The sequence below is a fragment of the Danio rerio genome, chromosome 22, assembly GCF_052040795.2.
Source record: "Danio rerio strain M-AB ecotype USA chromosome 22, GRCz13ab, whole genome shotgun sequence".
Lineage (NCBI taxonomy): Eukaryota > Metazoa > Chordata > Actinopteri > Cypriniformes > Danionidae > Danio > Danio rerio.
In genome coordinates, this window is record NC_141042.1 from 14,633,026 (window position 1) to 14,647,026 (window position 14,001).

The 14,001-nt window shown below is 37.6% G+C and overlaps 2 protein-coding genes across 3 annotated transcripts in view; one reads left to right on the forward strand and one right to left on the reverse strand.

Annotated features, from left to right (window-relative positions):
- aox5 (aldehyde oxidase 5) overlaps positions 1-14,001 on the reverse strand; it is a 35,346-nt gene that overhangs the window by 16,287 nt on the left and 5,058 nt on the right. For both annotated transcript variants that reach the window (XM_087303215.1, NM_001278796.1), the window contains 14 exon segments: positions 11,297-11,405; positions 11,080-11,206; positions 10,674-10,735; positions 10,517-10,594; positions 10,296-10,376; positions 10,078-10,219; positions 9,908-10,000; positions 9,677-9,828; positions 9,222-9,315; positions 9,029-9,138; positions 8,672-8,856; positions 6,516-6,678; positions 6,333-6,422; positions 6,066-6,235 (listed from right to left, as the gene is read on the reverse strand). In XM_087303215.1, the coding sequence (XP_087159341.1) occupies positions 6,066-6,235; positions 6,333-6,422; positions 6,516-6,678; positions 8,672-8,856; positions 9,029-9,138; positions 9,222-9,315; positions 9,677-9,828; positions 9,908-10,000; positions 10,078-10,219; positions 10,296-10,376; positions 10,517-10,594; positions 10,674-10,735; positions 11,080-11,206; positions 11,297-11,405 (1,656 nt within the window).
- On the forward strand, positions 2,509-4,800 carry he1.3 (hatching enzyme 1, tandem duplicate 3). The gene is given in 5 exon segments (NM_001098188.1): positions 2,509-2,623; positions 2,710-2,782; positions 2,893-3,033; positions 3,115-3,232; positions 3,354-4,800. Coding segments are annotated over 5 exon segments (816 nt in total). The 5' UTR covers positions 2,509-2,554; the 3' UTR covers positions 3,769-4,800.

A 14,001-nucleotide genomic window follows, 5' to 3' on the forward strand; every position in this document is an offset into this window, starting at 1 on the left:
ACAGATGGACTAAAAAGCTAACCTTAGGGCCTGATCACAGCTATATGCCTTTTTATATGGTTTTCTATTGGCAGTGAGTGTTCTTGTACTCCGTGTGCTGCGCCTCGTGTTTTTGACAAAACATTTGTGCTCCTACAGTTAAAAAAAGTAAACTGCAGAAAAAGAATCTCATGTCATGTCCTCCAGCACTAAGATCATTGTTACAGTGGTTGCCTAGCAACATAAAAAGCGCAGTACTCTGCCCATTTCTAACATCAACAAAAAAGCAATGCGGTACACCTTGCCTTTTCAGAACAGTAAGGTGTGACTGACTGCTCAGGCTATAAACAAACTACATCAACATTTCATGGATGTAACCACCACCTTGCTCTTGATAGCTTGTCAAGTTTGGAAGGTGGTCCATGATTTGAATATATCCTGTAGATGAATTTTAATCGATGCTCTATTATATATATGCTCTATATATCTAAGTATGAAACCAGAAGTTTACATACACAGTATAAAAAGAAATATAACCTTTTTTTTTTTTTTTAAGGGCTGATGCTAAAGTAGACAAAACATTTCGTGTTTTAGGCTAGTTAGGATTAACAAAATGAAATCTCTTTGCTAAATGCTATAATTATGAGAATGAAAACATTTTAAACTTGTTTCATTACTTTCTCTACATTCAAACATTTACACACACTTCCCTAGTATTAAGTAGCATTGCTTTTAAACAGTGTGACCTGGGTCAAACTTTTTGGCAATTTTTCAACAAGCTTTTCACAATAGTTTGATGAACTTTTGTCCCTTCTTGACAGAAGTGGTCTAATGGAGTCAGATTTGCAGACGACCTTGCTCCCACACACCTTTTCACCTCTGACCACAAGATTGAAATCAGGGCTTAGTGATGGCCACTAAAGCATTCACTCTGTTGTCCTTAAGCCATTTTTTAACTAATTTGGAAGAATGTTTAAGGTCATTGTCCATTTGGAAGACCCTGTAAAGCTAAGCTTTAATACCCTGGGTCATGTTATGAAATGTTGCATCAGCATTTCGACATAATGTTTTTTCCTCATGATGCCATGTATTCTGTGAAGTGTATCAGTTTCTTCACAGTCGGGATGACGTTTCCTGGCTTGTATCCTCTTGTCAGGAACACTATTTTATTTCCATCATTATTATGGCATTGGTGGTATGGTGGCTCGGTGGTTAGCATTGTCACAACACAGCAGGAAGATTGCTGGTTCGAGTCCCAGCTGAACCATTTGGCGTTTCTGTGTGGAGTTTCTGGTTTCAATTGTGTGTGTGTGTGTGTATATATATATATATATATATATATATATATATATATATATATATATATGTGTGTGTGTGTGTGTGTGTGTGTGTGTGTGTGTGTGTGTGAGGAGTACAAGTTCCTGATTAGTGCAATGAGGTTTAACATCTACAGCAATGCCTGTAGTCCCATTTAACTTTTAGCAACAATATTTCTAAAGAAAAGTAGCTGCTTGATGGATGGCTGGGTGGGTGTAGCGGTTGTGTTCTTAATGCCATACAATAAAACGTAAAAGCATGTTGAGTTTGAGTTCCGCACAGACCTAAATCCCATTAAAAAAACATTTACTCTGAGGCTATGGAACTAGAAACATTGACTTGCTTCTGGGTTCTTTGTTGACGTCATAGTTCCTCTACTCTAATTATATAGACCGGAGGGGAAGCAGAGGTATGAAAAGCCAAAGCAGAGAGTGACTGAGGGATGGGATTGGACCAAATCAAGCTCTGTGCTCTTTCTTGCACGTCCTCTCATTAGATTTGAAAGATGTATTGTTTTACTACAGGTCACAACTCTTGCTTGGTCGAATCCATCATTACTACATCAGAACTAAAATACCCATCATATCTTTGCATGCTACATAATCTAATTAGAAAAATAATACTTTTTATGAAAAATGTAATGAAATTCTTCTCCCAAATAGGCTATTGTAATATTATAATACACATTAAAAAATTATATATCAAAAAAAGATCTAATTATCTGCTTTCAAACTAAAAAAAATAACATTTTATTCTATCTTAATGTGCTCATGACACATATTTTTGTAACTTTGCCTTAATAAAGCATTTAGGACAAACCCCCCTAGTTTTTGGCTCTACATACAATACAAAATTTACGGTAACACTTTATTTTGATGGTCCATATGAGTATTAGTAGACTGTCTGCTTAATATCTGTTGATACTGCTCCTTCAACCGACATTTAACTGAAGTACAACAGTCTACTTGTAATCTAATGAGAATTAGTTGGCATGTAGATGGAATGTAACTTAAAATAAAAAAAAAAAACAGACCATTAAAATAAAGTGTGACCAATTTTACATTTGTGGATGTTCATTGTACTATCTCCAGTTGTGCAATATTTTGGATTAAGTGAGGTTCTTAGTTTCCTCCCTTTTAACACTAAGGCTCAACCTCCAGTTGACCCACCTTGACTGAGGAATATAAATTTCAGGTTTGGCAGCTTGCAGACACCAAAGTTCAGAGCCATCCTGAACATCTCCACACACTGAGACTAAATGGACCCAAAGATCTCACTCTCTATTCAGCTGCTGTTGGTTGGAATTTCCTTGGCAGCTCCAGTTGGGGTAAGACTCGAGCCTATTAATGCACTGAAATTATAACTTTTACACTAGATTAATATTTAGCTATTTTCTTCCATCCTCATAAACAGGAGTACGACAATTCAAATGGAATTGAAACGCCTCAAAATGTGGACATCACAACGTTATTGGAGACCAACAAGGGTCAGGCATTTTTATAGATTCCTGAAAAGCCAGTAGTTGGTTTACAAAATGGGGTAAAAACTAAAATGTGAAAGTATTTTGACTATAACATGTTTTTTTTTTAAACCCAGGATCTTCCAGACGCCTAATTGAAGGAGATATGCTGTATCCCCAAACCCGAAATGCTCTCGTCTGCGGTAACAACAACTGTTTCTGGAAGAAAAACTCTAGCAACTTTGTGGAGGTCCCTTACATAGTGAGCAGTGAATACTGTAAGTGTTTGATTTAACTTTAATGTATATATATATGTGCTGAAAGAGTGTATTAAAATCTATTGTGCTTCTGGTTTGTAGCCGCTACTGAAATCTCAGTTATTCAGAAAGCAATGTCCGGAATTCACAATAAAACATGCATTCGTTTTGTGCCTCGAATAAGTCAGACTGACTACATCAGTATTGAGAACCAAGATGGGTGAGGTTAATCACACTATTCAAGCAAGAAATGTGGCCTTAACAGACACCATTTTTACAACCTGCAACATTTTAAACACCATGTGATCATACAGGAATTCTGTTTTTCTCTTCTTTCTCAGATGCTTTGCTTTTATTGGTAAAAAGGGGGGCAAACAGTTGGTCTCCCTTAGGAAAAAGGGTTGCGTGTATCATAGCATCGTTCAGCATGAGCTCAATCATGCCCTGGGCTTCTACCACGAACACGTCAGAAGCGACCGTGACAGTTATATTACAATTCACTGGGAGTACATCGCAACTAATGAGATCAGAAACTTCATGAAAAAAAACACCAACAGCCAAAACACCACATATGACTATGGCTCCATCATGCACTATGGAAAAACGGCCTTCACTACAGTGAAAGGCAAGGAAACCATGACTCCATATCCTGATGAAACGGTGCCAATTGGAAAGGCCAAGGAAATGTCTGACATTGATATCTTGAGAATCAACATGATGTACAGCTGTAATATTTCAGATGATTTGAAAATATAGGGCCACAGTACGTGCTCTTATTTCCAGACACGTCCTTTTTTTGGGACTTAAAATACGTCCGGCATCATGTTAAAAGTTTTTTTATTTCTATTGTTGAGGGCCAAACGTTTAATAGAATGGTTGTAATTGTTTTATGTATGCTGGATTGACAACTAGAGGTTGAACTAGGTCTAAATTCTAAATATTGGAAAAGGTTTTTTTTTTACACAAGTTGCCAGAGTGACAACTCCAACAAGAGGAAGCATGCCTGAAGATCGAGTATTACAAAAACTAGTAAGCTAATGGTAAAACACTGAAATTAAATATGCTGTGTTTTTTACAGCCAAGGCAAACCAAGATGCTGAAATATAATTGGGTAAACTGGTCGTGGGTGTACATTTTCACATTGTGCATTCTTAAAGTCACTTTAGTATTGTTTCTCAGACAACAACACTTTCTTAAATATCTGCAAACGTAGCATAGTACTTTTATGCTTTTGAAGAGTCAAAAGATAGTTTGTAAATAGTTTGTAAATATAATTTACAACCCATCCCGCACCGCAAACTGAAATAGGGGCCTAATCCCAATTCTACCCCTTAGCCCTTCCCCTTACAAAATTCTCTTTACCTTGAAGGCGTAGGGCTAAAGGGAAGGGCTAGATAGCCCTTTAAGCAGAGATTTTGCAGGACCACACTCGAAACCAAGAGTTAACTAAATTTCCCAGAATACAGCAGCTAGAAATTATCGCCACATTATATCATTATTATAACATGGTACTGTTACCTGCAGTGATTTCCTGAAGATAAATAGCAAAAATCCAGACGACGTGCAGGTGTTGTAGTGCTGTGCCATTTCTTTGGAGTAAATTTTAAAGCCCTTCCCCTTCACACTCTGTTTCAAGGGCCAAGGGGAAGCAGTAGGGGTACAAAAAATATAATTTTGATTGTAAGAATGCTCTGTCTACAGATGAATAATGTTATATTCTTGTCTTATTGTGGAACAAATTTTTTTTTTTTGTATTTTTGGGCAAAATAAAGCTAATTTTAAAGAAACATATAGAACGTGTCCTCTCGTTCATTAACTTCCCAGAACAGATTTTGCAATAAATTAAAACACATTTTTCCTATTTTATATGAATTTTCATGGATAGAGTAAGCTAAGACTAAATTGTTATAATGTATAGTTTCTAACTTTCACCTCGAATAGCTGACGCACATCAGATAAAGAGCCAGATTGTTCTATATTTGGCAAGAAATGCATTTTTATTAAGTGAAGTGAGCCTTGTCAAAATTGGTTTTGTGTAAACACACAAACACACACACAAGGTTAGACGCCTAGGGCAACTCAGCTCGGTATCAAAGTTAGGTTCATTCACTTTCCCCACCATCAAGTCCTGCCGGGACAAGGAACCAAACCAACAACCGTTGGGTTCTTGTCTAACTTACTAACCATTAGGCCACAACTGACCCATGCCTCCAGGTGTGATAAATATTTTATAGCCCAGAGCTCTAAGTTGAACTAACTCAGAGTTGCAGAGTAAATGTCTGGTTGACAAATCCAAAGAAATGCAAAGTGTTTCACAAGACTTGATATAAACCTCTGTTAATTTAGGGTCTAGCTCAGGGTTTGTGATTAACTCTGGCATGCATGCACATGAATGTGTTACATGCAGTCATCTGCCAATCACACTACACATGAGAGAGTCAGTTTGATTCAGATCTCTCTGTTGAAGATAAGGAGATATCTTTCTGTGAAATATATTGAATTTAAACATTTACAAGGCTGAAATAAACACTATTGATGCAGCAAAATTTTGAAGACGACATAAAGAAAATATTATTATATCACCACAAATAATTTATTTTAATGCTCCGGGCTTCTACTTTGAGCAGTCAAGAAGTGATTGCGACCAGTACATCGGGATCAACTGGAATACCATTCCTGCTGGTGGGCCTACAACTTTCAGAAATAAAACACCAACAACCAAATCACTACATAAAACTATGACTCTGTCAATCACTCTTTAAGAATAGCCTTCACCCTCCAGCATGGTCTGGAAACCATCACTCCAATTTCTGACGAAACTGTGCCAGTCTAACAAAGACTAGGACAATCCAAAATTGACATCCTCAGGATCAACAAGATGTATGGGTGCTGGAAGAGGAGTCTGACCCCATAACTTAATACCGTTCATGTGTCTGTTGATGAATAATGGAATGAGCTGATTGTATGTCCTGCAATGGTGTTCAGTTTCCGGAATGTGTGATTGTGTTGGGCAAAAAAAAAAATGTATCTGTAATGAACATCTTTCAACTTACATGATCTTTGCATGAGCCCGGGTGCTGGTTACCATGGAAACAAACAGTTCTCCTTTAACAGATGGGATGTCATCATAATACACAGCTTCTCCTGTAGCCTGCTGGAGCGCTGCCAGGTGTACGTTGGGACGTCCTACTGGGTCACTAGAGGACTGAGTCTCTGGTACAAGCTGCAATTGCAATGGTAAGGACACATTTTTGTGGTTAACTAAACATAATATAACACACATTTTTAAGGAGGTTTTAGTATTATTTAGTTGTGCTTACTTGGTAAGAGTAATTTCCTTGCGGCACTTCATTTTTGAAGGGCTTTAATGCGCTGAGGTACTCTAATGGGAGATCATTCGCGCCAACCTCCTTCAGCAACAAGGGAAACACACAAAAAACCTATTGTGTCAGCAATAATCTAAACTATATAGATTTTAAAATAATAATAAAAAATCAATGTACCCTTTGTTGGAGCTCCAGCAACACTTGCATGTAAAACTTGAAAAAGAAGCTGAGCACTAGAGCTTTGCGATATTCTTCCCGTCCACCAGGGACAGTAGCGGGTACCGAGATTTCCTCTTCTAAGAGCTGTGTTCCTTCTGCCAGAAGTTTCTCATCCCATTTTCTGCCAAGAAAAAGAAGTGCTCACTAGCTTTTTTTTACATTCTAAAATGTGACTTGTGCGCCAAACTTCGATAACGCCTTACATTTGCAAATAAAGTACAGTTTCCATCCGGAGGTTCAAAGAACAAAGTCATCGCTCCCTGATAAACTTAAGATGTCCTCTCTGCAGTCTGTAGCATGATGACGTTCTAGACCAGGTCCAATACGTAGTAAACATTAACGCCCACTATGGTAATGGCCATGCTACTGTGATTGTTGGGTTTAGTGTTGATGGAAATGTAGACGTTAATAACTGTGATGTTTAGATTTAGAGTTGGGGGAGGTGTAGATGTTAATAACGCACAATTTAATGTGTAATTTAACATTAACCTACTCCAGTTTGTCATCAAGCTGCGGGCTGCAGCGAAGACTGTCTCAATAAACTGGCGCCAATTATCAAAGAGAAAAATGCTAATCGCTGTGGTAGGATAAGCCTTCTCCTCCTTCTTTACATTTTTTTCATAGCACTTTTCTGGACACTCAAAGCACTTTACACATTTTTGGGGGAATCTACCCATCCATCACGAGTGTGCAGCATCCACTTAAATGATCCAACGGCTTTCATATTGCAGACATCCCAAGTTGGGCTAAGTCATTTCCAGGTGGAGTTGCAGACCAGGGGGCAATGAATCTTAAAGGAGTGGGGTGGGGTGGGGTGTTGCTGAGCGCAACATATCTCAATAGCGGTGTGAGAGGGGTGTGTGACATATTTGAGGACCAGGGGGGAGAAACATGATTTCTGGGAGTTCATCATTAGTTTGCGGGGACCTCCGGGAGACTTGGGATGTCTGATATTGCACCAGACTCCACACCACACAACAACTGATTGGTGGGAAAAAGATTGAAGAAGCCAATTATGATATGGAGATGGATAGGAGTCCATGATGGACAGAGGGCAGTGGGCAAATTTGGCCTGGATGCGGGGATTAAATCCCTACTCTTTTTCGAAAGAGTAAGAACCTAGAGTTTTTAATGACCTCGGTTAACATGTAGCAAAAGATGTTGCTCACAGAGCAGTATATAGTCCCCATTAATATACCGGGGCATTAGGACCCACACAGACTCCAACAATTCCAGCATCAACCTAGCTTCCCCATGTGCCTACATAGCAAAATTTCTCTGGCCCAGCTCTGGCCCACACAATCAGGTTTTGCTTGGCCCACATGCCGCAGTGAATTACGGTACATGACTGGACCAAATCTGATTTCCAGACAAGGGCCACACACAGACCATATCTGGGCCAAGTCTCAGCCAAGTTAATAACTCATAACTGGGCCTGAACTGGGCCAGATAGGTTGGTGTGTCACGATTGCAATGAAATTGATAAACCCATGGAGTGATGCGCTTTAGGCACACTATGGGCACGCTTTTTTTCAAAGTGACCTGATTGGTAGAATTTTTTTTCTTTACTCAAAAATGATTTTAGTGTATTTTAAATGTGGGTCAAGACTGGCCAAACTCACATGGCCCACTTATCAAATTTTTAAATCTGGGCCAAATACTACGTTTTTCATCTAGCCCAAATCTTGTGTGCCGCCTTAAAAACGGTGCCACCTCTGCCAAACCCGGGCCATGTTTGGCCCACATGCTGTATGCCAGTGCCGGATGAATGCCTGCTGTGCCAGCTTTTTGCCAAATCTGGGCCAGAATTCTTTGCTACTAGGGTGGTCCCCCATCCAGTTACTGACCAGGCGCAAGTCTGCTTAGTTTCAGTGGGCGACTATGTGAGAGTTGCAGAGAGCTAGCTGCCGGCAATGTATGTAAAGTAGTGCCTCTATGTATGTAGCATAGCAAAACCATAAAAAAAAAATTAGGTACCAGATTCTTTAAGGTTCCATGATTGGCTTTCATAAGGATTTATAACCAATGTTTCCATTATCTTCAGCAAAAGGTAAGAGTCTATTCTGTCATTTGTTTCAATATAAATCATATAGGCCTTGTAAAGATGGCTGTACCTTCCAATCAGTTCCTTACAGGTGTGTCTGGCTTTTACCAGAGTGCACCCCACGCCTCCATAAAAAATATCCAGATGCTCCACCACATTTGAATCATGTCTGAATGCCACTCTCATACCAGCATTCACTATGGAGAAAGCGAACTCTCTGCGCTGTGCCTGGCGAAATGCGGACACAAACTCCCACTGAAAAACACAGGTGTTTGCTAGGGGTTAGCTTTTCAAAATGGCAAAATGATAATAGATGTAATGAAACTACCAGCTTTGAAATATTTTTGAGGAAACCTGTCAGATTTTGCCTGAGGCTTTAGTTTTAGCATTAGCTTTTATTATGCGTCCTCCATTTTCAAGAACATACCGGCTTTGAATGAGGAATGTCAATAGCCAGCAGAATCTCCTCAGGTCGTAGAGCTGTTTTTCCAAAGTCTGTGAAAAACTCCTCACTTAGACAAATCTCTCGATCACCATCTGTATTTAAGAACAAAGGGAGCCCAAAAGTTTTAAAATGTGTTCAATATGCTGACAATTATAACCAATTCAACTGCTATTACCTTTTGAAGCAATGTGTAGCGTACACTCAGCTGCTGCTAAAATGCTGCTCAGGTCATACTTGGGGTTGGCACTCAGGATATTTCCACCAATGGTCTTGAAATTACAACATAAACAAAATTGTAACATAAACAAGTACAATAGACAAGTAATCATAACACAAATTTCACTTACAGTGTGTGATTCTGAGCGTAATTGAGCACAATGTAGGAAATAAACTGCTTACCTTAGCTTTAATGTTACAATACTACTATTTTAGCTTTTAGCTCTTGACCATAGTCCACAAAACCAGTGATAAGTGGCCATTTTTTGGTGTTAAAAGTATGTTTTTTTGTTGTTGTTTTTTTGCAATAGCCAAAAATTGACATCCACTCAAGACTGATTTTGTGATCCAGGGTCACATATATATTCCAGTACTACTGTTTTTCTAAATGTCTCACTTGTTTTTGTTACTTACAGCCATGTTACGAATCTGTTTGCCGGCCAAACACTGCAGTGTCTGAACAAGAGCCTGGTAAACCCTGCTCTTCTCTGGTCCAAGATCTTCAATTCTTTGCTGAAGAACATCCTTCAAAACAGACAAACTGCATCCTGCCCCTACAGTTATGCCTGAACAAAACAACATTGTTTTATTTACTTTTAGGCACAATGTTCGTTGATTTTGTATAATAGTTATAACATTATTTACAATTTTTTCTCCATTTGATAGCTTGAAGTTCTGCAATGCTTCCACCATAGATCACCAATGGATGGACAGTTTTGTTCAGATTCATCTTTGGCCCTGTAGGAGGACAGAAAAGGTTAGTAGAGATTGATGGATACTGTATATGGTTGGATGAACTTCCTCTTGAAACCAACCTATGGTTGTGTTTCCAACCAACAGAGGTGCGTCAGGGTGTTCAGCTTTCAGCTTGATTAAATCTTTTAGATCTGATGGTGAAATCCACTTGACCTTTTCACCCTGGAAACAATGCCGTTCTGCTTTTTTCTTTCCCATAATCTGATGGAAAGTAGAGATATAGCACAACTTAGTGGCCTGAGAAGTCTGTGTTCTTCTAAGCTACCAAATGACTTACCAGTAACTCTGGTGGAAAGATCAGATCTTGAGTTGGGTCCAGGGGTAAGACATTATCCATGATGAAAAGTTCTCCAGATATCTACCAATGACACCAAAGTAGTAGAAGAGTTAATAACCTACAGTAACCAGTCTCTGTCTTTTTAAATAAATAATGAATTCTTCTTTAATGAGTGCTCATGTGCTGGAAATTGTAAGGATATGTGGCTAATATTGTCTTACATCAGATTCGTTGTGAGAGTTGCCGTTTTCCATGCAACATTTTCCATTACCACCACCATTCTGGCAGCAAACTGGAGTCTGAAACAATATAGATAACTTTTTGTCCTTTACTCATTTCATACACGTTTATTTCATAAAACGTGTTAACAGCCCTTACTTCACAAAATGTTTTAAATCCATCAATTATTGGTCGATATCCCGTACAACGACACAGATTCCCTTAGAAGTGAGAAAACAGAATGTTTTAAATTATTATGAATGTTAAAACTTAAGTATATTGGTAACACAGGGACCAATTTTCACCATTACCTAGTGACTTATTAGCATGCATATTATTAAAATATTATATGGTCATTAGTACTTTTAAGTAAATATTCAGCATGACCTTATTCTACATCCCTATCGTATCTAATACCTAATCCCAATGACTATAATAAACAGCAAATTAGGAGTATATTGAAGCAAAAGCCATAGTTCATTGAACCTTATCATAAAGTTTGACCAATATATTAATTCAGAATGTGTAATTCTATGAGTGTTTACAAATTGTATATGTATGCTACCTCCCAGTGTCTCTCGAATGTCCTCAATGGTGGGATGTGGGTTGTTTCTCAGTAATGTATACATGGACATCACCATCCCAGGAGTACAGAAGCCACACTGAGACCCATGAGCCTTTACTATACGCTCCTGATCAACACACAAATACACACATATGTAAATCCAACAATGGTTTGTTCTAGGCTGTACTCACCCAAAGTTGATTTACAGTTTGTGTACCTGAACTGGATGTAGTTTTGTCTTGGTGCTTCCAATGCCCTCTACGGTCACCACTGCCGCACCATGCAGAGAACAAATCGGCTGAAGACAGGCATTCACCGACCAGTGACTTAAGAATGGTTAAGGATCACACTAACATTTTTGCTCTTCACCTCAGTTAACATGCTTCCTTATCTGGGGTTTGCAGAGTAGAGTAAACCACAACAGTGGATGCCCATGCTGCAAACCAGCTCTGAAAGTGCTTTTCCAAATCCCAGTGCTGGGAAACACCCACACACTTTGGCCAATTTATTTATCCAATTTGTTATTTACCACATCTTTAGACTGTAAGACAGATCCACACTGAGACTATGGATGCGTCTGAAATGGCCTACTTCTCAGTAGGTAAACTTGAATTTACTACACAACCGTCAGAAAAGTATGTTCTATATAGTTCAAATGTGAGTAGTATGAATGAAACTCGGATATTCTACACACTTCACTCCCATTTATAAATTCTCTCACATGGCATCATGGGATAGCGTAGCATCTATCAGGCGCGCACTTCAGAATCTATCCGAAAGCATTAGGCCATCACTTCTTCCATACTGTTTTTCGAATTCTATGAATTTGGACATACTACTCAGCTTGCATACTGTTTTTGCATACTATAAAGCAGTTTTTCTCAACCACGCACCACCAAACACCTGATTTAGACCATCAGCTCATTAGCAGAGACGGAAAGACAAACAAGACATTGAAAACATGAAGTGTTGGTGGTCCTCCAGGAACCTGGTTGAGAAACACTGCTATAAAGAATGAAAGTATGTATCATTGGACACAACATGCATTTTAGAAACAACAACAAAAAATTATCATTTTGAAAATGTTCTGCAAAGTGGATACATTTTAAATAGTTTTCTGGTTGCAGTTTTAACTGAAAATGGAGGCCTTCAAATATGATGACACATTTTTAGTCAAGTGACAAACTAAGCTGAAATGGTGGATGACGTTGTACAGCATTCACAGTAGATGCTGTCTGTCTTGACAGCATTGTTAAAGATTAATGTCAGTTTGTACCTGCCCAAGATTGCATTTCCTAAAAGGACACAGAATGTTTACTCAGAGCTTTTGATTTGGCAATATGTGCTTTTCCTCGAGATATTGTCACAATGTTTCTACAGTTAGAACTGGAAAGTAATTGTAATAAATTAAAATTATTATTAAACTATCTTTAGTGGTTTAATTTTTCTAGGGCTAAGCTTAATAAATTCTACCCTTCCATTTCCTCTAAATGTAACTATTGTGAATCTGCTGAAGCCTTCTTAGGACATCTTTTTTGGTCATGCCCAAAACTTTATGAGTTTTAGAGCAAGATTTTCAGATTTTCTAAAGCTTATTCTTGTGAGCTCACCCCTAATCTGGAATTGGCTGTTTTTGATTGGTCTGACTCACTTTGTGGATTCAGTCATCAAATTAAAGAAAAAAAAGCTGTTCAATATGGAATGGTGATAGCTAAAAATAATATTCTTTGTCTATAGAAAAAGGCATCAAAACCACTTTTTAAGTCCTGGCTTACAGAAATATCTTGCACTTTACATTTAGAAAGACTCCATCTTTCTAATAACATTGCTGGTTTCAAAGCCACCTGGAAACCTTTTTTTATCAACAGTTTAAATGCATAACCCTGTCATTGTCTGCAAGATCACCATATTGCCTGTGCGCACTGACCTAGATATAAAGTTGAAGTCAGATTTATTAGCCCCCTTCGAATTTTTTTCTTCCTTTTTAAATCTTTTCTAAATGATGTTTAACAGAACAAGGAAATCTACACAGTATGTCTGATAATATTTTTTCTTCTGAAGAAAGTTTTATTTGTTTTAGTTTGGCTAGAATAAAAGCAGTTTTAAATTTTTAAAACACCATTTTAGGGACAATATTATTAGCCCCTTTAAGCTATATTTTTTCTCAATAATCTACAGAACAACTATCATTATACAATAACTTGCCTAATTACCCTACCCTACCTAGTTAACCTAATTTACCTAGTTAAGCCTTTAAATGTCACTTTAAGCTGTATAGAAGTGTCTTAAAAATATCTAGTAAAATATTATTTACTGTCATCATGACAAATATAAAATAAATCAGTTATTAGAAATGAATTACTAAAACTATTATGTTTAGAAATGTGTTGAAAAATCTGCACTCCATTAAACAGAAATTGGGGGAAAAAAACAAGCGGTCTAATAATTCAGGGGGGCTAATAATTCTGACTTCAACTGTATATGTGTAACATTGTTAACCCATGTATAATACTAGAGGAACTGATGTAATAATGGTTTTAAAATCTTTTTTTTTTCTGTCTTTTGTTTGGTTTGCCTTCTTCTTTTCTGTCTTTATAATTGTTGTTGCTTTTTATATTGCTCTTTGTTTTAAGGTCAAAATAAAAATATAATATTCAAAGAAAATCTCTTTATTACTTAAGTATTAATAAACTATTATTAATTTATTTTTATATATGAATATTTGTTTTTCTGAGAGTGTAAAATGTCAATAAAGTCAGTGTTAAAATGGACAGTTGAATTGTCAACATCAAAAATCAACCAAACAGAGATAATGTTCTCATAATTCAACTCAAACTGTAAATAGAAAAAACATTTGTATATGCAACCACATTTAGTGGGGCTCAAACTAATGACTTTAACCACAGAGCCTCTGTGCCACCC